Raw genomic sequence first — 23,972 nt, forward strand, 5'->3', positions numbered from 1 at the left:
GTATTCAAGTAAAAGTAAAAAGTAGCCGTCCAAGAAGTTACTCTAGTAAGAGTCTGGTCAAATTCAATACTTGAAAATGATGCCATCAGACAGATTAAAATGTATAAAAGTTATTTCCAACATCTGGTATTTTAGAAACCAAAATGAAAAAGAAAAAATGTGTACAAATTTATTACCAAAGTAAAAGTAACAAGTACAGAGGATTACAGCTACTTCTGAAAGTACATTTTTCCCAAAACGTTACTGAAATAAATAAAACTGAGTAATTCTTAACTAGTTACTAACCAGATGTGTATACTTTTGAGCCTGTGTCATTCAAATGGTTCTTGTTACAGCACCGCCACTGGCGAGGGGGTGTAATAGGTTTTTCAAAGTTTGGTTTGTTTGGCAGTGCAGTGCGAAAGTGAACCGCTGCAGCTGAAAAGGTAACAAATGCCGTGATTTTGGTCCCCAATCGAAGTGAGTCTACCAGACTATCAGGTGTGAAAATCTCATAAATGTCTGGAAATATTGTGGATCAGTCATTTTAGACAACTTTACACTCCACAGTTTAAATAAACCTTTTGCGATGCAAGCTTCCTTCTTTAACGTAGATCGTATTAAACCCCATTAATTGGGAGCCACATGACTTTGGTATTGGTGTCATAGTCAATAAGCCTTGCAAGATCACTAAACTACTGTATACTCAAAAATATACACTACAGAATGAAGCTCGCTTTCATATCTTTATTCACAAACAAGTTAACAAGGGAATAATTGTTGCGTTTCTTTTTGATAAACTTCTCTTTTATTTAAAAACCTTTAAAACAATGTTTAATGCCAAAATATGTATAAAAACGTTTGATGGAGAATCATTTCACTGTTTTGCAAACGGCTTATATTTCCATTTTTAGTGCGCAAAAAAACTCACAGCTTTCATTTTCTCTATACAACCTTAAAAACAAGACCAAATATGTACAAATATTTCCATAACTTTTACAACTGTATTTACACTAATTTACATAAACACTTAGAAAATAATTCCAACACTTGTTTTCAGGAATGGCTGTCATGCTGTACACATCAGATGGTTTTGCGGTTTCTTCGATTTCACTACATGTTGCACAACACTGGAGCCTTAACTGGCAAGAAGTGGCATAAATGTCCTCTGACCGTTTGGGTCATATGTTCAACAAGGCAGTTTTCTCTGGATAAACTGCCCTCTTGCCTCTAACTGGCATATGATACCTAATTTCTTTCCAAAACCTGGAGCGAGGAGAGAGGGACGGTGACACTTGTGAGTCCTTTCCACGTCTTTCCTCGTCCTCTCTCCATGCCCTCCATTGTTGCCTGGTTTGGAGAACCTTCCACCAGCACACGGCGCCCTGTTTCTTCCTCAGGTGGCGAACCGACTCAGGGAAGAGGGCCAGCTGGGCCGGGGTGATCTCCTCCAGTTCCACCAGAATGACCTGAGAGGACAGAACTCCATTAGAACCTCTTTGTTGAGGACACTGGGAGACCTCAACATGAGTAAGAGTTGCTTATCGGCTGAATTGTGTGACTTTCTGTGGCTATATAATGACATTTCTCTGTCTTACCTTTAAGGAGCCCTCCAGCAGCGCTCTGTTCATGGATGCCACACATTCCAGATGCTGCCTTGTGTCCGAAAACGCCTTGCCGTCACCACCAAAACCCACGCCGCCATTGCCCTCACTGGTCCCACTTTGGATTTGATCAGCCTCCTCACCAACCTTCGTAATATTGTTGTTGTTACTGCTGGTGCTGCTCGTGTGCCTCTTTTTGATGAAAGTGGAAGCGGTGTAGAGCAGGAGAACACGACGACTAGCCTGAAGGTTCTCGTCCACAGAGTCCACGACGGCTGCAGGAAGACAGAAAGCATAGAGAAAGTCGTCGTCAATAAAAATTATATTGAGTTGATTTTTGGGGCATTATTTAACATGTCAAACTTCACATCAAACACACGAGTAGCAAACTTCTTTCTGGCTTTTTTTTTTCTTCCAAAAATTACTTTTTTTTGCCACTCTTCCATAACTCTCAGACTGTTTGCCTTCAGACTGAAGTTTCACACCAGTGCTAAATGAGCTGAAGAAGCTAACTTTCCCATGTGGGAGACTTACCCTGCCCCGGCAGGCAGTCACGGCCCGCTATGAACAGTTTGTAGCCACAGGCCTGTTCCAACACTTCAGGCAATGTCTGCAGGGCGAACTTCTCCACCTCTTCACTGAACCCAAAGGCACCAGGACTGGGGTATGCCACATAGGCATCATACAGCTTGCCATCAAGATCTAAAAATACATTTTAATTAGTTGACAATTTTGTCTGCATCAGACAAAATTGGACAAAGTCAAACAACAATGGCTCCAGAAAATGAAAAAAACAACAACAAAGAAACATGAACGCACAAATGAAATTTACAGGGACGAATTAACCTAAAATGAAAGCTTTGAATTAAGGGCGGAAGCACAGAGAGAACATGAATGAGAAGAACATGCACACTCCATTCAGAAAAAAAACCATGGCGGGAATTTAACTCTGCACCTGCTTGGTACAGGGCAACAGTGCCACCTGCTGTTCCACTGTGCAGCCCACAACAAAAACAATCCATTTATTTCTTTTCTATAGTGGTAATTATAATCAGGAATTCTGTTTTTTATTATGAACTGGACAAAGTGAGAAAATGTTAATTTACTAGGAACTCAATTTTGAGTACATCTTAGTCAAAATCATAACCTACTGAAACACTAATGTTCCAAGTTAAACAGAATATATCAAACAAAGGCCAACAGTTTTTCACGTTGGTGGGTGACATTTTTTTTTTTTTACCCCTCCAGGGGGTCTTTTGTGGGCTCTAGTGTCCCTTATATGACAGTGGGCTGACAGGAAACAGGGAAGGAGAGGGGGGAAGACATGCGACAAATGTCGTCGGGTCCGGGAGTCGAACCCGCGACGGCCGCGTCAAGGACTGAAGGCCTCCAAATACGGGTCGCGCTAACCACTATGCTACCACGGCACGCCCAGGTGGGTGACATTTTATTTGAAAGAGTGCAGCTGCAGTCCTGTGGTTTGTGTGCTTCTGTAAAGATGTGCTCAAATGTGAGATAAAAAATGTGAGATTCTGTGGCTTTGGATTTTTGCGTGCTACTGTATTCTATAGCTGCCGTAAGGAGGAGGCTGCTAACCAGATGTGTCCACTTTATTTCCAGTGATGATGTTGTAATATCCACAGCACATTTTAGCTCCACCTCTGACGTAAAATGTTACCTTTGTTTGTGTAAAGGACTGGAAACGCTCTCCTGAAGCACAGCACAATGTCTATCCTGAAGACGTAGTAGACGGCGACGCTGACGACGAAGAGAACAGTCATTCCACCAAACACTAATCCGATGGGAAGGATGATGTTCGGATCTGTGGAAATAAGAAATCACATATCAGAGCAAAATCAATTTACATTGGGAATACTTAGTTTTTAGCTGCGTAGTTAAACAGACTTTGCTTATAAATTTGTTTTGTAAAAGTTTTCCAATTATTGAATTGAAAAAAAAGAAGATTTCCCCCAACTAAAATTTTATAAAAAGAAAAAAAAATAAATCCTGAAAAATGATCAAATCTGCTGCAAAATCTCAATATCAACGCTGCTGCTCATGTTCTGACTAAAACCAGGAAGATAGAGCACATCAACCCAGTTCTACAGTCCTAACACGGGCTCCCTGTAGTTCGGAGAACAGACTTTAAAATATTGTTAATTTATAAATCACCGAACGGCTCAGCACCACAATATATTATAGATCTGCAAGGAGTAGAGCAGCTGGTAGTAAACAGCTTTCAGCCACGGCTAACTCCTGGAGCCAAATGCTCCAAAATGCAGCCACAGTATGTCCAAAAGAAAAACATAAGTGCAATCATTTGCATATTGAGCGTTTACAGAGGCTGATAATCTCCCCACTCAGCTCCTGGATCTCTGTGGAAACTTTGAGTTTTATGTCAAATCCACATGAATTAAATGACCGAAACTAATTTTCTCACTGCATTTTCGGTTCATTTTGTCCAGCTGTAGATTGCTAGACTCTGTCCAATCAGTCGGGTATTGTGTAGTTGGTGCTTTTAATCAGTTTTCAGATAATTAAATCCAAGATTATGGAACACAAAATGTCACTAAAATCACTCTGTCCTTTCGAATTAGTGAATCGAATCGTATCTGATAGGTATTTTCCTTTCGAACCTAAATAAAAGAAAGAACCACAGACAACGTATATGAATTTTACGTGGAGCTTTTGCAAAAGGGAAGGCTCTGCCAAACTTCTCCTCCGAGCAGTTTTACAGAGCGTTCTGATCTGCTCTCACACGAGCTCCTGTTTTTATTGTCAAAGAAGAACAGGCAAGGGGGCAGTCAGGAAAAACAACAGAGGTCGTAAAGCTTCTAACCCAAACATCTAACAACCCAGTTCCAGATGTGATATCTGATCAAAGGTCTGAGCCCGGTTCAAATCTCGGTCAGTACTGTCAATAAAACAAAATACGACTGTTCACAGGTAGTTACTAAATTAGGAGGTGCGTAAAGTTGAACAGACAGTAGTGACCTCCATACACACGTAAGGAAGAGAACACTTTAAACAGAAAATCACAATGATCTATAGGCTGAATGTGAACTAAAGTAAGAATAAAATGATAATACTCAAAGAAGGTGAAGATGGTTGGAGCTACAGCCCCAGCTGTGATGTTTGGAAACAGTCACTTTGTGAAGTAGTTACAGGGACAGCTCAAGTTCATGCATTTGAGTGACACATGAACATATTTTTGACAGAAAAAGAAGAAGCTGAATTAGCTCAGCTTCCAGAACACATGTGGACAAAAGGTCCCTCTGATGTTGGATTACTTGGGTCAATTCCCCCAGTGCAAATAAAAGCAAAATCTAGCTGGAGACCTAGAGTAAAACAATACCCTTTAAAGACGGAAGCACTGGATGGGATTGAACCAGTAATCGAAGGTTTGTTAAAAGGAGGAATCATTAAAAAGTGTTCAGATTCTCCTTGTCGAATTGCATTGTTTGCCAAATATTGTGATACATATTGTATCGTGATCAGAATATTGCATATCGTATCGTATCATGAGATTATTGTATAGCTACACCCCTAATGCCCACAAGCCTTACCAGTTGGTAACAAAGTAAAATATCCGTCCGGATAGCCTCGGGGACTGAAGACCCTGCAGGTGTAGTTGAGGTAGAAATCCTCGTCCTTCAGTTCGGCGAAGAGAAGCAGCCGTTCTAACCACACACCCTTTGGTTCATCTTGGGTCCACGAACTGTTAAAAAGTCAAATCGTTGAAAGCGTCGGCCTTAAAAGGCGGCATCATTTTTTTCCACTAGCAGAAGTTAATCTAAATGTACCAACCGCAGATTTGATGTGTAGACGCGTTCAGACGGCTCAGAATCAAACATGACCTTATTTTCGACCAACCAAATGACGTTAACGGACGGCGTCCCAGAACCGGGCACAAACACCAGACACCTCTTTGTGAAATTTGACCCTGAAAGCAAGAAGGAAGAAATTCTTCAGCCTGAGTGTGCTTACTGAGCTAAATCACTGATTTATTTGAATTTTGTCTTTTTTTTTTTTATTTGATATTATTTGGCATGTCTTGTTCAGTATGTTGACGTCTTTAAAGATGATGAGCAAACCAGTTGAATTAACTGTACTAAACAAATCTGCATGTATTTATGCTTTTGTAAAATACACTAGATATGTTCGAGCAAACTTTGTACGTCTGATAAGAACATTGCTTGGACATTTAAAACACATCAGACTGTATTGGTGAAAAACTGTAAATATTTCAAACAGGCAGGCATATTTATAAAAGCAAAACATGTCCAAGGGGAGACCTCACCTATGGCCTCCTTGATAATTTCCTTTTCCGGCTCATGAACTTGTGGAACGAGGAAGTAGTTATCTGAAAAGAGAGATAAAAAAATAGTATGATTTTGTTTTTTTTGCTATTTGATCATCTCTTTTGTTTGCTTGGTCAAGGCAATTGAATTCTGCCATTCTTGGCATCATTTAAAAAATAGAATGTAATGGTAGTGTTGCTACACACTCATGCACAGTAGGTGGCAGTATGTACCTTAACGTTGCTTACAAGCCGCCTTATGAAAAGAAGAGTGAATGACAGACTGACACTGGAGGGAAACCTGAACAGAAACTCTACCAAAGTAAATCCAACACCTGAAATAAGAATCCAAACTAACAGAAGGAATGAACTAGAACGAGGTCATACAAAAGCAAACGAGTCCAAAACCTACTTTTGAAATATTTAACCAGACGCTTCGAAAGTAGGTCGTATGAGTCATTTTTGCTGGTGTGTATAAATATAGTATGATCTGAACTGACCATTGACCTTTGCTTCGGTGGTCTCCGACACGGTTACTGTCACCCCATCAAGGGTAAAGGTCAGAGTGCAGGTATAAATGCCGTCGTCTTCAGTTTTCACGCTGTGGAAGGCCAGCTTGTTCCTGTCCTGGATGGTTTGGCTGCCTGAGTCCTCCAGTACGGGATCACAGCCCTGAGTTGGGTGAACAAAAAATGATTTACAGAAGATCCACTCTACAAGGACCCAATATGATTTAATGACTTGACAATAATAATAATAATAATAATAAAAAAAAGGCTATGATTATCCTTCTTTTTTAAGGGTGGAGGACAAGTTTTTATCTCGTTTTATACTTTGTTCCTAAAGGGACAGGTGTGATTTTCCTGAGCTGCAGTTCTGTTGAGAGGAAACTGCTGCAGACAACTCATCAGCATGAAACCAGGTGCATATAAAAAAATCTTCACATGCAGAAAGTTGAACTTAGACATATCTAGGAAGGCATTCGACACATCTTCATAAGGAAAAGAGGGGAAGCTTTTTATTCCACCAAGTCTTGTAGAAATTCTCTTGACTGACTGTATAGAAAATTGTTTCACAACAATAACGGAGAAAAGCTAGAAAACAAGTTGTGGTCCACTGACTTTGCCGTGTTCATGTAGATCTGGCCTATGAAGAATTGGATGTTACTCACTTTGTACCACTTGACAGAGGAGCTGATGCCGTAGCTGTCCAGTTTCGCAACATAACCCCCCAGAAGGCAGTTCACTTTATCAGCCGTGCCTTTTGTGAGAGGTGTATATGCTTTCAGTGGCCTTCCACACTCTCCGTCCTTTGGCAGAGTTATCACCAGTATAGTGGACTGCATGTAGCACTGAGAAGGAGTTCTGCATGGAAAGACAATGCAATGAGGTTTGAAGTTTACATTCAGAATGATTACTGTCTCTTTATTATTTATTTCTCATGTCTGAGTTAATCGTAGGGTGGCATAATCACAGCGTGATGCTGTTTTTGCTGCAGGAGGGACTGGTGCGCTTCATAAAATAGAGGAAGGAACATTATGCAGAAATACTGAAGCAACGTCTAAAGACATGAACCGGGAAGTTAAAGTTTGGGCACAGATTGGTCTTCCAAATGGACAATGACCCTAAGCATAGGACCAAGGTGGTTACAAAGTGGCTGAAAGACAACCAAGTCTTTAACCAACTCTTTGTGGTGTGACCATCACAAAGCCTTGACCTCAGTCCTTTGGAGAAGTTGTGGGCAAATCTGAACAGGCCTGACTCAGTTCCCGTCAGAAGGAATGGGCCAGAACTCCGGCAAACTATTGTTAGAAGCTTGTGGAAGGAAACCCAAAAGGTTTGATGCAAGTCGTACCATTCAAAGGCAATGCCACCAAATAATGGAAATGTGCGTAAACTTCTGACTGTGTGGCATTTAGCAAGTAGAAATAATTTTGCTAGTAGCAACTAATCTAAAACAAGAGCGGTTTTGTCTTATTTCACTTCAAACAGTGAGAGGAAAAAAGATGCAAATGTCTTTACTTGGTGTAGATAATGTAGAAAGACCCTGCAATGGATATCAGTTTTCTAACAAGAAGTAGCCTAAATAGAAGCCTTTACAAAAGCCTTTGCTCTGTTGTAATGACTTTGCCTTCAGACAGTCTCTTACCGCACTATGGCGAGGTATTCCCCATCGTCGTCCATCGTGGTGTTGAGGAACCAAAGCGTCTCCTGGAGCACCAGAATCCGACCCGCCTCATTTCTCATCTCCTGTCCCGTCTTTGCGCTGAACCAGGTGATGTTGAACGGGACGGCGGTGAAGTCAAAGACGTCCAGAGACAGCAGGGTGCTGTTCAGCATGGCCGCGTCCCCGGGGACAGAGAACACCCGTTCAAACACGAGCTCGTAGTTGGTGCAGTTATCTGCAACGCATGTCACATTATTAATTCTCAACTTGCTGTCAAACGTAGCTGCTAAAATTAGCTTCACATCGTGTCCGTTCATCAGAAAGCTGCTGTAAACTTAAATGTGTGATGTCACTTTCAATTCAAACGAATGACTGTGGATGTCCCTGTTAAAGTTCATTTTTAGCTGTCAGGTATGATTCAAACTTCATCAACTATAACTTTAAACATGCTTGTTTTAAACACAGTCGTCATTGTTTGTGAGCAACAGAGCAGAAACATCCTTTCTGTCAACTTTATTTCAAAGCAATGCTGCAGTTGCCTTGATTAGGTGTATATTTAAAAACTGTGTTCCAGTCAGAGTCCCAACTTTAATCTGATAGAAAATATCTGAAGGGATCAAAAGATTAGGGTGATGGTAAGGAGATCTTCCAGCCTCAAAAATCAATCACCAAAAATGAAACCTGCAAAAAGCTGAAACTATAAGACTACAAGGTTTGACTGCTGTAGTGGCAATAAAGAGTTTTCCTATATTATTGAAAAGATATAACAAATTTTTGACATGCTTCAATAAAAACGTCACTGATCCATCATTTTATTGGCTTTTGTGAGGCGGGTGGGACATTTTTGTCCACAAGAGGGCAGTAAAATGCTTGCATATGACGAGTGGAGGCTGTTGACTAAGCAAAACCATGTGAAATATCATACTTGTAATTTAATAAGTAACATTACAAAACAACAGCTCATTGTCTTTTTTTTTTCTTTCAAAAGACACATGGTATTTTTGTACATTTACGTCAAGATAGAAAACAAAACCAACCTTTTTTCATGAGCTCAGCCTGGGCCAGTCCACCACAGATCCCTGAAATCCAGAGGAACATCAGAAAGCTTTCCGGCGATGAACTCGGGCCCATTGCTGAAAATAAACGGAAACACATAAATGACTGTGTCTTATGGATTACAGCAGCAACCTGAACATGTTGTGCCAGCCAGTGGGTCTCTGACACAAACCTCCAGTGTAAAGATTTTCATAGCACATGTTTCTCTTCCTCTCTGCTCCTTCCTTCCCCATTCTCCCACCCTCTGCTCCTCAACCACAGATACAGACACCGGAGGAGTGACAGCAGAAACTGCTGAAAAACGCTGAGTAACGCTCGCAAACCAGGAGCAGGTCTGGTGTCCATGGAGACGCCATTCTCAGTATCTGATGACTAAATTAACCCAAAAAAAGAAAGAAAAAATTACCCAGCCTCCCTCACTGTTGAAGGTATTATGTTCTGTGCTTAGGCTTGTATTTCTTTAAAAAATAAAGAGCTAATGCTAAGGTCAGACTGTCAAAAGTGAAAACAAGGCTAAATTTAATGCCAAGAACTGTTCTTCCTGCTGGGTTTATCTTGAAGATTGTAATGACTTTTTTTTCCCCCTCCACACCTTCATATTTTATGTCCTCAGTCAAATAAAACTGTGCAAATATACATAAGCTCATGTTAGAAGTTTTCATAACCATACCAAGAGGGGGAAAGCATTTTCAGAGTAAAATGGCAGGAAATTCTGATATGTTTTCTACTTAAGGTGTGTTAAGCAAGCTGTTAAGCAAGTTAAGTACATTTCCTCCATGTTCTGGTTGTTACATTAGTTGTTTTGGCAGGATTTCCTTCCTTTCACGTGGCCAGGAAATAACCCATCAACATCTATTATTGCCAATCTTTTTAAAAAAAAATAACATGAAGTAAAAATCTGGATTATGTCGACCCATACTAACTTGCTTCCTCTCTTTCTTCAGAGAAGTACATTTATGTTTACCTGAATGCGCTACAACACAATTAATTTTTCTGCAGTGTTTGATGGAGATTAGAACAACTTTTAAACGTAACATAAAGGTTGTTTTTTAAAATTGCAGCCGGTCGAGTGAAGCGCCAAAAACGCGGAGGCGGCACAGCACACCTGTTAGCTGAGTGTGACTTCCTGTTCCTGCCTAAATTAAACAGCAATGCCTGCGCTTTACTTTACAGTATTCATCCTGTACACAACAGCGGAGATCATTTACACCTCCATGTTCACGCAGAGCGTGTTCAGCTTCAAATGGGAAACGGCTGTGTTTTTGTTTTTGACTGTCTCCATAGCGACGTCCCCATCCGTCGGAGGGAAGGACACTTGGTGCCACGTAATGTTTGGAGCGTCTCAGCGCTGAAACACAAACTGGCAATGCATTAACGAGCAGTTCGGGTGCTGGTTACCATGGATACAGAAATGCCACTTTTTTCACTTTTAAAGCTCTTCCTGCTGCTCGCGTGTCAAACAGTTGTGACAGGTGCAGCCTGATCTGCATCTGAAGACAGATGCGGCGTCACCATCATCGTTCTCTGGATTTAAAGAAGAAGAAGAAGAAAAAAAGAATCGATATGAACAATTAAATCGTCGTCGGTTGCATATGTTGCTAACACCACAGACTTTCCCACGGAGAGTGATTTTCATCTAACCACATCTTTCACCAAACGTGTGACTGACTGCAGTCGCTATTCCGTCTCCAAAGCAACGACTGGGCTTCAGTTTTGACTAACAGTGTTGAATCAGTTGACAAAAGGGGTTTCAGGCACAGTCGTGTGTCTGTATTATGACTGGGCCTTTGGGACGGTTCAAACTCTCAATTGTAGTTTCACAACAATATCGTAGAGATCTAATCTACACGGATATGATGATATTTCTGAAAGAGACGTGTGTGACGCACGTCCCCCCTGATGTTCCTGCTGAATTAAAAGCCAGGAAAGAAAAATCCTCGAGCTGGAATTAAAAATATCTAATTCACACAACCGTTCAGATTTGGAGAAATGTATTCTTCTCTTTTTTTTCTAACCTTCACTTCTGATCATGCTACATTTATTTTTCTTTAGACACAGAAAGTCCGAATTAATCATGTAATAAGCTTTTTTTTTTTTTTTACTTTTTGCTATTTGCAACTCGTAATGCAGCTATATATTTCACTAAAACCAGGACGACTGGTGGCTGCAGCAGTAAATGAACAAATAATATCTAAAAATCAGGTGCTTCTCTTCTACTTAATACCACAAAGACAATAAATAAAATATGTTTTTTTTATTTCTCAGATTCTCACTGAAGAGACTTTTAGAAAAAAACTAAATTAATAAAAATAAATGCGACAGACAGGCGTCCTGTCCAGGGTAGACCCCGCCTCTCGTCCGAAACGTTAGCTGGAGACAGACACCAGCAGCCCTCCTGACCCCACTAGGGACTAGGGTGGTAAAAAATGGATGGATGGATAATAAAAATAAACAGTTATCAACATATATAAAGCATCCTACAAAAGCAAGATCGTAGGAAACCTGAATACAAAAGTAAATTTGTAAGATCCGTGACGCAGCCCAAGAGTTTATAAAGTTGAAATTTACCTGAGATGCGAAGCTTTTTCCCCCAAAAGACGGATTGTAAGGGGAGAACATGCAAACTCCACGCTGAAAGACTCCAAGCCGGGATTTAAAACCGTGACCTTCCTGCTGCCAGGCAACAGCTCCACCAGCTCCACCAGTAAAATCAACCTGACGCAGCTGGTTGATTTCAGACCCGACACGTCTGGAGCTGTTTTGGTTTTTAAAAGTCGGATGCTAATTTACAGCTCTGATCGCAAGTCAGATAAGTCAGAGATTTCAGCAGAGAAGAAGTCCCTCTGTTCTCTGTTGAGGCACCTGGGATTACTCTGACTTGAATGACTAAGAATTTTGCGTAACCATCCAGAGTCGCGGCAGAGTCAAAGCATGTCGAACATAGTTTAAATCTGGGACAAGCTTAGACAAAGCAACGCAAGAGAGGAAGTCAGGAGGAGTTCAGCAGGTCGTCCTGCTGGAGGGCGAGTGGATGGAGATGGATGACTCTCGTGAAAGAGGAAATTGTTTTGTTGATGCTTTATTTAAAAAAAGAGAGTTAGCTGTGACGTACAGAAGAGGGTTAGTGCCAGTGGGGGGAAAATAATTGACTTTTTTTTCTCAGCATTCTGACTTTTTTTTTTTTTATTCGAGGGACTTGTTTAATCTTCTGAGATCAAAAGACATACGGTAATTCAGAGAGGGGGGAAAAAAGTCAGAATTCAGAATTTCTGATTTTTATCCCCTCAGAATTCTGACTTTTTTTTTTATTAGATTTTTTTTTTTTTTACTTTAATCTTCTGAGATCAAAAATCAGAATTATGAGAAAACAAGTTAAAATTCTAAGAAAAATGTAAGAATCCTTTTTAAAAAAATTATTATTATTATTATTATTTTATTAGTGGCCCTAATCCTCTTCCGTTGTGTCAGTAGCTAGCTGTGGAATGAATCAACGTTTTGAAAGATTAACAAAAAACAAATAAGTAAATAAAAGGCTTCACCGAAAATCATTTTTAAACTGAAAATTAAATTTTCTAGACCTCGGATTAAAAGCGAGCCATGTTTTTTTAGTTTTTTTTTTATCAGGTTCCACTTAATCTCTCAAGCAAACAAAGCCCCGCGTTACCATCGCTAGTGGAGACGGTGGAGAGGTTGAGGGAGCGATAAAGTGATTTCTCTGTTTGTCCTTGTCAGAGAGGAGGAGCGGTGGCTGCCCGGAAACTGGAAAATTCATCTTCATTTTATTGAAGCGATAACACAAAGCTCTGACTGCTTCCCGGTACAAACGTTTCTGCTCCTAACAAAACAAAGTCATTCGTTCTCCGGAGCAAAGCAGCAACATGTCCGGAAAGTGCTTGCGAGGCAGAAACCGCAGAGAGGGACGCTGTTGGGTAACGGGCCTCTCTAACGGAACAAATTTGTGCAACGTGTGATTTCGCGACGGCAAAGGTGTTTATTTCTGTTTGCCTTCAGTCAAGTGCTGGCAGGGGGGGGGAGCCGTCCTGCTCAGTCACGCGAACTTTGTCCATCTGTTTGTGACACGGCCGTTTCAACACTCGGGGCCCAGGAGTGAACAACAGGTCCAAGGTCCCGGCGACACGCAGGGAACCTGCAGGCTCGTAAACATCTGACGTCAAGGGCTTCGCAGTCAACACCGCGTCATGTTCGCAAGCTGAGAAATCCAATCTGAAATTAGGAATGAGTCTAGTGTTACTCATAATGAGACAGAGACGTGGTTGATTTGATGGAACAAAGCGCTTAAGATTCCTGACAAGTCAGAAGGGAATAAAGAGAAGGAGGCAAAGACACAGATTCAATTTTTACTGGCTAATTAAATATGAACGTTACAAAGGCCAGTGGTTCTCATGTTCACATCATTCTAAACCTCAGTTTTCTGTGAATTAAAGGGATGGCACTCTGAACTGAGCTTTTGTCTAATTTTTATAAGAAGGTAACGTTTTCTTATAAAAATGTTACACAGTTAACAAAGACACAGTTCAATTTCCTGTGTCTTTGTTCAGTATGAACCCAGATTAGTTGGCCCTGTTGGCTGAAGCTACAGTCAGTCTTACTGTCTGAAAACAAATGCAGTTTCATAACAGAAACACTAATTTATGAACCTACAAGCCGTCACCATGTTTGCATTTGATGGTTATTTACAAAGAAGCTGACTGGCACCCTGAAGTGACGTTGGAGTTGTTGTACCACCAATGATCTTCCTGTGTGAATCACACATCGAGGCCAAAACATGCAAATCATTTCTACCAAGAGTAACTGTCAGACAATAAGTTAGTATACAAACCAAAAATATAGGTGTTTTAAGCCATGCTGCTTTTCTGTTATACAGTTTGTCTCACTGGACGTGCTTCATATCTTCATGTTTCCCACAGGTACATTGGTGATGCAACCTCAGTTTCACCTGCAAATCAATTTCTCTGAATGTAACTCTGGACATAAGGTGCATTAATCTGTCTTTACTCAACACGATTGTTTAAAAGTTCTTATGGTTTGCACAATCGCTTGCCCTCCACTAGCCAAACACCCGACAAAGTCTGCGCATGTGAAACGTCGAGCTCGAACGCGTTGACTTGCGTTGCAACGCAGGAAAAATTATTTGCTGATTTAAAAAGGTTAGCTTAGGACAATGAGTTTTTGGGTGAGGTTCACATCAGCTAATCTAGTTCCCATTCCTGATATTACTAGGAAGAAATGGCAAGCTAAGCAAAAATGTCAAATATTTGCTAAAGGGAGAATGATTTGATTTCGAATGACAAAGGGGAATTGAAACCTCGATCCTTGGTTCATGCACTGAGCCTGCGAGGCAAGTCCCAACTTGCTCCGTTGGCTGACACACGCCCTGAATGGGTGTAGAGTTCCCACTGCAAGTCTGTTCATCAAGCTCTGTCATTCCTGACCAGAGAGATCAACAGCTGCTAATACCTGAAATGACTGCAGACGCCTATGCAAGTAGGTCAGTTTGCTACTCCTCCACCTGCTGTCATAGGCTGCCTGAAAGGAAGAAGGAGTTCACCTGTAGCAGCTGATAAAGACGAAGGAGGAAAAGTCAAGTAAAATGAATGACCATGTACAACATATCCACTCCAGTTAAGAGGTACTTTTGAGCCAAATTAGACTAAGGTAGCCGGGGCTGCATGCAGCTGTATTAGTCCCCAACGCAGTCGTCCAGGGCGCCATTCCTGACTTTTGGGAGCAGCATATCCATCCCCACCCTTTTTCTTTTTCCTTGTAGAATTAGTGTCCTTAACGGCCTGTAGCACCACAAAATCATATGCCTTGAAAAAGAAACAAAGACAGGCTTGAGTCGGCTGTTTGATCAACCTCAACGACCTTTCAACCACCTTCAGGCATCGATAGACGTATTTCTTCAGACTTCTGCAAGTCTTTTCCTTTTCAAAAATAAAAATAAAAAAAATTCCTTGCTCTTATAACAGTTTGAACGTGTTGATCAGTTTGTGAGGTTTGTTCCCCCCCATCAATCGTCCCTTGCAGCAAGAAGGTCCTGAGTGCGACTTGTGGTCTGGGGTCTTTCTGGATGGAGTTTGCTTGTGCATGGGTAGATTCTCTCTGGGTAGGTCAGCGTCCTCTAAAACACGACTCGTTGCTATCTAAATTGAGAGAGTGTGCACATGGTTGTCCTGTTTGTCTCTGTTACCCTTTTGAAGACTGATGAACTGTACAGGGTGTTGCCCACTGACCACTGGAGATAGGCACTGCCTTGTAAGGACAAGCGGGTATAAAATATTGATGGATGGATTCATCTTTCCTGTAGGTTATGAAACTGTTTCAAAAAAGGTCCACTTGCAAGTTTTTGAAATGTTTTTAGCTGGTCTAGAAGTTCCTAAAAGTGACGAGTTCTCCAACCATCCATAGTGGTCAATAGCTGAGGCAGGTTGCCAACTCATTACAAGGCAACACAGACTCTGTACTCACCCTTCCACTGTAAATGACTGAGGGATTATGTTTGGTAACATTTCTGATATTTAGGAAGTTTTTATTCCTTGTAAAAATGTTTAATTTCTCTCTTTCTGATAGACAAATATCACACATGCTCCATGAAAATGTTCTTCATTGTTAAAAATGTCCGCCCCCTCCTCTCATCTGCCGGCTGCGGTTTGGCGGTGTCGGGTTTGTCGCTTCTGTTCGCATCTTCGAGTGTTTGTTTAGTGTCTGTTTTGGAAAGCCCTGCGTGCTCAGGATGGGAACTGGACGTGCTTCTCTTTGTCAGAGAGCGAGGTCTGAACCCCGTTCTATTTTTAGCCACGCCTGAGAAAAGATCTCTCAACCAAAGATGCAGAGTTGGGCTGGAAGGAAGGAGCAGCTCATCCCAGGGGCGTCAAAATACAATCGTTTCAGCGAAAAAAAACATAAGAATGACACGAACTATATTGGCTTTTCTAAGTGCAATTACTGTAATCTCTGTAACTGAGATTAATGAGTTACAGGCCGTGGGAGGCTGTCAAAATCCATGACTCATTTTGCACTAAAGAAGCAACACAACGGGAGTTACCTCTGGCGCAGCGTGGCATGAGAACTGGGGATCAACATGACATAGGGCAAGACGGAGAGAAACTTTCTGTGACGCGAAAGCGCGTCTCGTCTTCTTGCAGTGAAGATCTTTTTCTGTTTTGGTTTGTGGCGAGATGCTCCGAGAGATTTCTGGCAGCCTGATTTATCACACCTTTTTCAACAGTAGCTGCGATGCAACAGAACAGAGTGTGCTTTGGCAAGGCTAGATGTTAACAAAGCAAACAGCATCAAGAAGAAACAATGTTCAAATCAAGATACACGAAGCTCCGTGACTTGGGAGGGGGGGAAAAATGGGGAATGTGCCAATATAGACTGGTTTTGACCTCAGCTCAGAGTTTAGTCTTCCATGAAACCCACTGGTGGTTTACTGAACAACAACTCGACTTGTTCCAATGCATGAAGTGGCTAACCATGTCCTAACCAGAAGCAGTGATTATTGCAACTGCGACTGCAGAAATAAATGTAGATGGAAGAGCAAACAGGGAGGACAACAAAATCCCAACACTATTAATTAGTAATTCCAAACCGGTCTCTGGTAAACACAGGTTTAAGGTGTTGCATCATGCCTTTCTATACATGCTTTATAATAGAACATTTGCTATACATTGCTTAAGAATAGTTACCCTTACTACAGTTTCTCCATCTGCGACAGGAAGAGAAAGGAAGTGAGATTTCTTTTGAGGTTGGACTTCAAAAGCTCTTCAGTCGGATATTCAACACTGAACACTGTGTTTTATTGACGTCCTATTTATACAAATGAGACTACGCAGGCTATATTAGGCGATTCAGTTCCTACAAGAGCATAAAAAATTTAAAAAAAAACCTAAGTTAAAATAAAAAATCTGTAGCCTAAGCTCAAAGCAAACATGCAAAGTGCATTGACTCACCTAAGAGCAAGCAACGTGCGAGGCGGCGGGAGACACAGGAAGGATTAGAGAGTTTACACGGGGCGCCAGAGCAAAGAGAGGAAGCCTCACCTCTGACCCGTGCGTGCAAAGTGGAGTCTCCACCATGCAGCTCAGCCGGTTAGTCACCAGCTTGGTCCCACCTCCACGGGACGAAACAACACAGAGAGAAGGAAGAGATGTGTTTGGATTGCGGCTGGACGCTTTCCGCTCACCTTCCTTTGGAATTTCAACACACTGACAAAGTCGTTCTGATGCCTGTCCCCAGGTGAACAACTGACCGTAAGCTCACCTAGAAATAGCTACTCCTAACTGGAGAAAATGATAGCGGCCACCGTGTCACGACTGCGACTGGAAATAAATTCCTGGACTCAATAGTTACAAAAAAAAAAACAAAATTATGAAAGAGTATTAGCTTCTGCAGTTACTTTTGCACATAAAAAAATAACTCCCCTCATTTTGATCCTTTCAAGTTCCAAAAACTGGAAACTTGCCTTTTCATAACCCGGGCTGAAAATACGACTTTTCATTGTGCATAAATTACGGCTGATATTTTAGAAAGGAAAGAAGGCGACGTTCTCCTCACGCACCAAAACATTGTTTTACATGACACAACCCGAAGTTGAGTAACGAGGACACGCCAGTCGTTATGCCATGGCAACGGAACAAAACCTCTAGCAGAGTCAGCAACCAAACCCTCAAGGTAACTCCCGGGTGTCGTTTGTGAGCATAAACTTTCTCAAAGAAGAATAGCTTTTCATAGGAAAATTGGTTTTCTTTTTCTTGTTTCAATAAACGAAGCTTGCCGACATCCACAAACTTAATTACAAAATAAATCAATAAATGTGTATCCTTCATCTTTATCAGAAAAGTGGTAAATGTATTTTTAGCAGTTACATTATTACAGCATGAAATTCTCATGATATTTGTAGTAAAGTAAGACTTTCTGCAGCTTCCATTCGCTAGATTTATGAAACCACTGAATGCTCCACTAACATAAAGAAGCATGTTCTGCTGACTCAGCTGCTTGGAGGGACTGGACACGACGATTTAGAGGAAAAAAAAAAAATGCTGGTCAGAACCGGAGCCAAAATTCTGTCCACCAAAAAGAGGTGGTTATTTTTTTTGGGAGTCACATTGTCCATCGGAAGCATCGTATTTCTTTAGCAGCTGTATCCTCAGCTGCTTCTTCTAGTTTTACTTTGCTTCATATTGCTCATTTTAGAACAATCATCCATGTCTTTAAGTGCTGCATAAACTGCAAAAATCTACATTTAAGATGACAGGAAAAGAGTACGGTTTCCCATGAAACAAACATCTTGCTGTCTGCCAGAAATGTACAGGGCCACGGGTTTCCCCATTGGATTATGAACTTCACAGTAGTCCTACATGAGCATTTAGTTATGAGTCAGTCTCAGTCATTCACAGCCCACTGCAAAATGTCACATTGTTCAAAGAAAGCGTGAACCAACCACGGCCCACAAAGTGACAGTGAGCAAAAGCCTGGACTTCATTTTTTCCCCCTGAGTCATATAAAAATTAATCCACAAGATTTCTTTTCCCTCCAGGACAAAAAAAAAAAACTTTCTTCAGTTCAATTTAAGATTACAACACATCAATACAAACATTTGAGCAAATCTCCCAAAAAAAAAAGAAAAAAGAAAATCATTTGGAGAACGCTGCGCAATGTTCAACAGTGAAAGTACAACCATTTCCATGTGCACAGTGTGAAGGATTAAGAAAGCAATGCATCATCAACGAAAGTTATTTATTTGGGAGCAAATGGATGAGTCATCTGATCCAAATATACCATGTTCTAGAAAAATCTGCGTACGATGAGCAGTGGCTGACAAGTAACCAAATCTCCATTCAACAACTTTATATATGCTCATAAATTAACTCAACTGGTTGTTGTTTTTTTCATTCCATGTCTGGAAAAAGTGTGATATATATATACAGTATATATATGTCTATATACACTCAACAAAAATATAAACGCAACACTTTTATTTTTGCTCCCATTTTTCGTGAGATGGACTCAAAGATCTAAAATTCATTCCAGATAAACAATATTACCATTTCTTTCAAATGTTGTCCACAAATCTGTCTAAATGTTTGATGGTGAGCACTTCTGCTTTGCTGAGATAATCCATCCTTTTATTGTGGGCAGTGTAAGGTACACCTGTGCACTAATCATGATGTCAGATCAGCATCTTGATGTGGCACACCTGTGAGGTGGGATGGATTATCTCAGCAAAGCAGAAGTGCTCACTATCAAACATTTAGACAGATTTGTGGACAACATGTGAAAGAAATGGTAATATTGTTTATCTGGAATGAATTTTTGATCTTTGAGTTCATCTCATGAAAAATGGGAGCAAAACCAAAAGTGTTGCGTTTATATTTTTGTTGAGTGTATATATACATACAGTACAGACCAAAAGTTTGGACACCTTTCTATTCAATGGGTTTTCTTTATTTTCATGACTATTTATAAGGCAAGAAATCCCACTTATTAACCTGACAGGACACACCTATGAAGTGAAAACCATTTCAGGTGACTACCTCTTGAAGCTCATCAAGAAAATGCAGAGTGTGTGTGTGTGTGTTGGTTTGCGATCCAAAATCAGACAAAGTCCAGCCATTATAGAGCTCTACATCTTTTCTTTATCAGTTCTTTGCACGTTACGCTACCATTTTCAAACTGACAAACATTCCAAACAAGAGGGAGCCACCCTTCTGATTCAAACCACCTGGCTTTTAAAGCATGGCCAGGACTAATTAAGGGGCGGAGACAACAATTACATTTCCAGGTAACGAAAGAACAAACATTTGTAGTAAACAATATTCCTGAACAAATATTCACAGAATTACAACTAACAATTTAACAAAAACAAAAATAAACTGGAACCAAACAAAAGATAAAACAAACATCTCTCCTCCTTCTCAAACAATGGACCTTCCCAGTAAGGTAAATTGGAAACACCAGGTCCCAGGCATCACTGCTCATGGGCTCGCCTCCATGGCAACACATGACCTCAAAGGAAAGAGAGGATGATCAAAACAAAATATTAAATAAAGCAACAATACAGGAAGCACAAAAAACAACAACACCTGTTGAGGGGGGTAAATCCCTCACAGTGTGCAAAGCAGTAATCACAGCAAAAGGTTGCTACTTTGAAGAAACTAGAATATAAGGGCTATTTTCAGTTGTTTTACACTTTTTTGTTTAGTGCATATTTCCACATGTGTTATTCATAGTTTTGATGCCTTCAGTGAGAATCTACAATGTCAATAGTCCTGAAAATAAAGGAAACTCATTGAATTAAAAGGTGTGTCCAAACTTTTGGTCTGTACTATATATATATATATATATATATATAGGTAAAGCAAGCATTCAGATAAGCCACATTTTAAAATTTAAAGTTTGGACATTTAAAAAAAAGTTCAAACCTTGATGCACTTTGAGAAATGTTTTATTGGACTTGATGATGATTGTTTACCAAAGCAGTCTAGTTATTTCGTCATCGCTAAAAACTGAAAACAAGTTTTGGCAAAAATGTTCTGCCTCTTGTTTAAACTCCACTAAAATGTCTGGGATGAACTCCAGCTCACCTTTGCGGCGCCTTTAAAATGACCTTTAACTTTTCCACATTCTGGTTTTTTGTTTTTTTTCATGAATTCAAAACAAAACTGTGCATAATTACCAATCTGAAGGAAAAATGATGGAGGGGTTCCAAAAGGTTTCACAAGTAAAAACCCAAATATTGTAGTGAGAAATTATGATTACCTCACCTCAGTGAGGAGAATCACGTTTCACTCAAAGTACATCAGCAAATCCTTCGATGTAAGCCGATATCAGTTCAGAAACTCACAATTTTGCTAATTCTTCTTTTCAAAAATATCTCCAGCTAATTTGGGTCGACTAAAGAGCGCCTTCAAACATTGATTCTCGAATCTTGCCTCCAATTTTTTTTTAATCAAATTTAGCCCTGGAATTATTTGTTTTGCGTGTACACCACCTTCTTCTTTCTCGTGTTTGCCGTGCCGCCTGGATGGAGTTTTCTCTCGGCTTCCTTTCAGCAACAGCTTTCTTCTCGACACTCGTTCACAAGATTTGTGTCAGAGTCAGTTTCAGTTCACGAACCACGCCAGCCGGACCGCAGCGTTGTTCAGCGGAGTGGCGCAAACCAAGGAAAATCGCATCACGAAATAAGAAGCTAAACAGGTGAGGATGTGAATGAGAAATAATCTGAAGATCAACGTCAGATGAAATAAAATCCCATTTTGAAAGACAAAGCGAACACAACATTGGCTTGCCAAACTCCTCTATAAAAAGAAAAAAGCCAATAGAAAATAAATAAGTTGGGTTTCCTACAGTTTTGCACAACTACTAGTTTTTCTGCCCGTAGATTCTCCTACCTGACTTGAACGTCTCTGCAGCTCCTCCAGAGTTACCGTTGACCTCTAGGCTGCTTTTCTGGTTTGTGCGCTCCTTAGCCAGGAGGCATATTTCAGCGGATGGTCATGTCTTGGCAGCTTGGCGGTCGTTCCGTGGCGTTTCCAGAGTCAGATGATGGATTGAACCTGCGAGGCGATCAGAGCGTGGGATGTTGATTTAGAGCCTGACCCTGCTGTAAACTTCATAACCTTCTCCCTGAACTCTCTGCCGCACTGAAACAACAAACACGGAACTTTAATTCTTACATGTCATAAAATTAAGCTTGTCAAACTTGCTTTATTTACGCTTGTTTAACATGACAGTTTAATGTATTTACTTGGATAAACTTAATTTGATTATTTGTAACAAATTAACTGATTTTCTTTTCGGTTTACAGTGTGGGTTTGTTGGTTTTCATGAAGGTGCGTTTTACTTTAATGTTCTTTAACGAACCTCTGAGGCCTTCACTGAACATCTGTATTTATACTGACACACAGCTTTTTTTTTTTTTACTGACGCGTCTCGTTTAATTCAAGTTCCTTGCCCTCCATATCCGTCACGTGTTTCTTTGTGAAATTGTTTAAAAACTCCATATTGTTTTTCTCCCACTTTCCCCCCATTTCTTTCATAGGTTTGTGTTGGTCCGTCACTTAAAATTTGGTCGAAATGCATCAGATATTTTAGTTGTCGATTTATAGATCCACATATTTCCATGTACATACTTGTGCTTATTTCTATTTATTTTATTTATTTATGTTTAGGTCATATTAACATAAACGTGCGATTGTCACTTGTGTTGTACATCTTATATTACTATTGTTATATTTATATTTGCTAATATTTAACACTGGAAAGCACCTTGTCAAAAAAAAAAAAGCAATTTCCCCTCAGAGATCAGTAAATATGTTTTTATGATTTCACGATGTAAAGCACTTTGAACCGCCTTGTTGCTGAAATGTGCTATACAAATCAACTTGATTGACTGTTCGGTTAATTGATTGATTGATTAAAGTATATTCTGATTTTTCGGATTGTGATTCTGTAATGTGACAAAATGTGGAAACTATTATTAAAGAGTTCACAGATTGTCCTCAAATCTCCTAATTGTCTTAAGGTTGAAACATAGCAGTGATTTTTCTTTTCATACGTTTTTTTTTCCCCTTTTCTGTTTTATTTTGTATTTGGGGAAAAAAAACACCTCAGTAAATATCAGACGTGCTAAAGGTCAAGAATTTTTTAGTTTTACAAAAATACAAGCAAACATGGTTGGAATAAATTTGGTGCTTTGTGACCAAAGGGAAATCTAACCTCAGATTTATATTAGCTCTAGCAGCAGACAGATGCAAAGGACGTCCCACATGGCAATTTCTGATGTAAGAGGTTATGACGAGTCAAGGATCTTCAATCTTCAGTCAATGTGGTTTAAAATGTAGAACTCACCAGCCTGGTGTTATGTTAGTCCCTCTGTAAAGATACTCTCTTCCTCAGGTTCCATAAAAAGCCACTATAAACATCTTTATAGAGGAGGGGGGGGGAGAAAAAAGAAAAAAGTAAGCTGAGTCGTCGAGTTCTTCCCGGTTCTTACTTCCTCTTCTGTGGAGACTGAAGCAATTTCCTCTTCAGTAATCTTTTGAAAGCCAGCAGATGTGCTAACATGTTGAGCAACAGCTGGGAGGAGAGAAGTCTGGGAACATGCCCTTCATACTTTACACCGTGCTCTGCTGTTACGCAGCAGATGTTAAGACTTATTTCTTTTATTTTCTTTTTTGTTGCCGGTAGCACAGAGTAACTCATGACAACGGCGGCCAGAATAACCAGCGTGAGTCGTTTCCCACCCCGCTGGACGAGACGAACTGTTTTTTCCAGCGTTTTTCTGAGCCCGGTCTCCCTCGGCCCTCTCCTCTTTCTTAAGTGCGTTGGGTTTGTGTTAGAGCATGGAGAGACCTCTTGTGGTTGAAGTGAGGAACTACACAATATCTAAAGAACTGCCGAGAAGAGGCAGTGAAAAAAAAAAAAGGTGCACACTTTTGTAAACATTGTAAATTAGTACATGCAATATTTGATTTCTATATTTCTATGAACCCTGAGTGAGGTTACAGATTAATTTATTGTGGCGTACATGAAAACGCATTTGTGTAAATAGCCAGGGCCGCAACTACATATTTTTGAGGTGGATGCGAACATCATCATTGTAGGCTAGCTAAAGCTAACCTGAATATTTACAACTCTCTTGTTGATACACCGACATTTCTTACCTTCTGTCTTTCAACCACCTTGAAAAGCTTTTCTTCGTCTCTCCAACATCTTTATCCTTCCCCCTCTTCCGTTTTCTGTTTTGGGCCCCGGAGTTTTTTCTGCGCCCCATCTTTAGCTCCCTGTTGTTGAGGCATTACTACAAATTTAAAAGAAAACAAAACGCGCCTCAGCCGCTGCCC

At 40.4% G+C, this 23,972-nt stretch overlaps 1 protein-coding gene across 8 annotated transcripts; it reads right to left on the reverse strand.

The window, feature by feature from the left end:
• Positions 1–216: 216 nt before the first annotated feature.
• On the reverse strand, positions 217–23,149 carry LOC116723133 (interleukin-1 receptor-like 1). Of its 8 annotated transcripts, none has more exons than XM_032567773.1 (13): positions 22,978–23,149; positions 21,519–21,683; positions 9,087–9,182; positions 8,032–8,284; positions 7,055–7,247; positions 6,384–6,555; positions 5,884–5,946; positions 5,391–5,526; positions 5,150–5,301; positions 3,262–3,405; positions 2,118–2,285; positions 1,578–1,858; positions 217–1,448 (listed from the first exon to the last, which is right to left on the reverse strand). In XM_032567773.1, exons 3-13 carry the CDS (start codon positions 9,178–9,180, stop codon positions 1,161–1,163), a joined length of 1,944 nt encoding a protein of 647 aa, XP_032423664.1. In that variant the 5' UTR covers positions 9,181–9,182; positions 21,519–21,683; positions 22,978–23,149; the 3' UTR covers positions 217–1,160. The 8 variants fall into 8 exon arrangements, with proteins under 8 accessions (XP_032423664.1, XP_032423666.1, XP_032423665.1 ...); XM_032567775.1 differs by having other exon boundaries at positions 21,519–21,762; XM_032567774.1 differs by having other exon boundaries at positions 21,519–21,770.
• Between the last annotated feature and the right edge of the window lie 823 nt (positions 23,150–23,972).

This window comes from Xiphophorus hellerii, chromosome 7, assembly GCF_003331165.1.
Source record: "Xiphophorus hellerii strain 12219 chromosome 7, Xiphophorus_hellerii-4.1, whole genome shotgun sequence".
Classification (NCBI taxonomy): Eukaryota; Metazoa; Chordata; class Actinopteri; order Cyprinodontiformes; family Poeciliidae; genus Xiphophorus; species Xiphophorus hellerii.

Coding starts and splice junctions, on each gene's coding strand:
- LOC116723133 (XM_032567771.1), bottom strand. CDS start 9,338: ATGGGGAAGGAAGGAGCAGAGAGGAAGAGAAACATGTGCTATGAAAAT. Junction 8,285..9,086: donor GGCTGAGCTCATGAAAAAAG/GTTGGTTTTGTT, acceptor CATGCGTTGCAG/ATAACTGCACCAACTACGAG. Junction 5,947..6,383: donor CACCGAAGCAAAGGTCAATG/GTCAGTTCAGAT, acceptor CTCTCTTTTCAG/ATAACTACTTCCTCGTTCCA.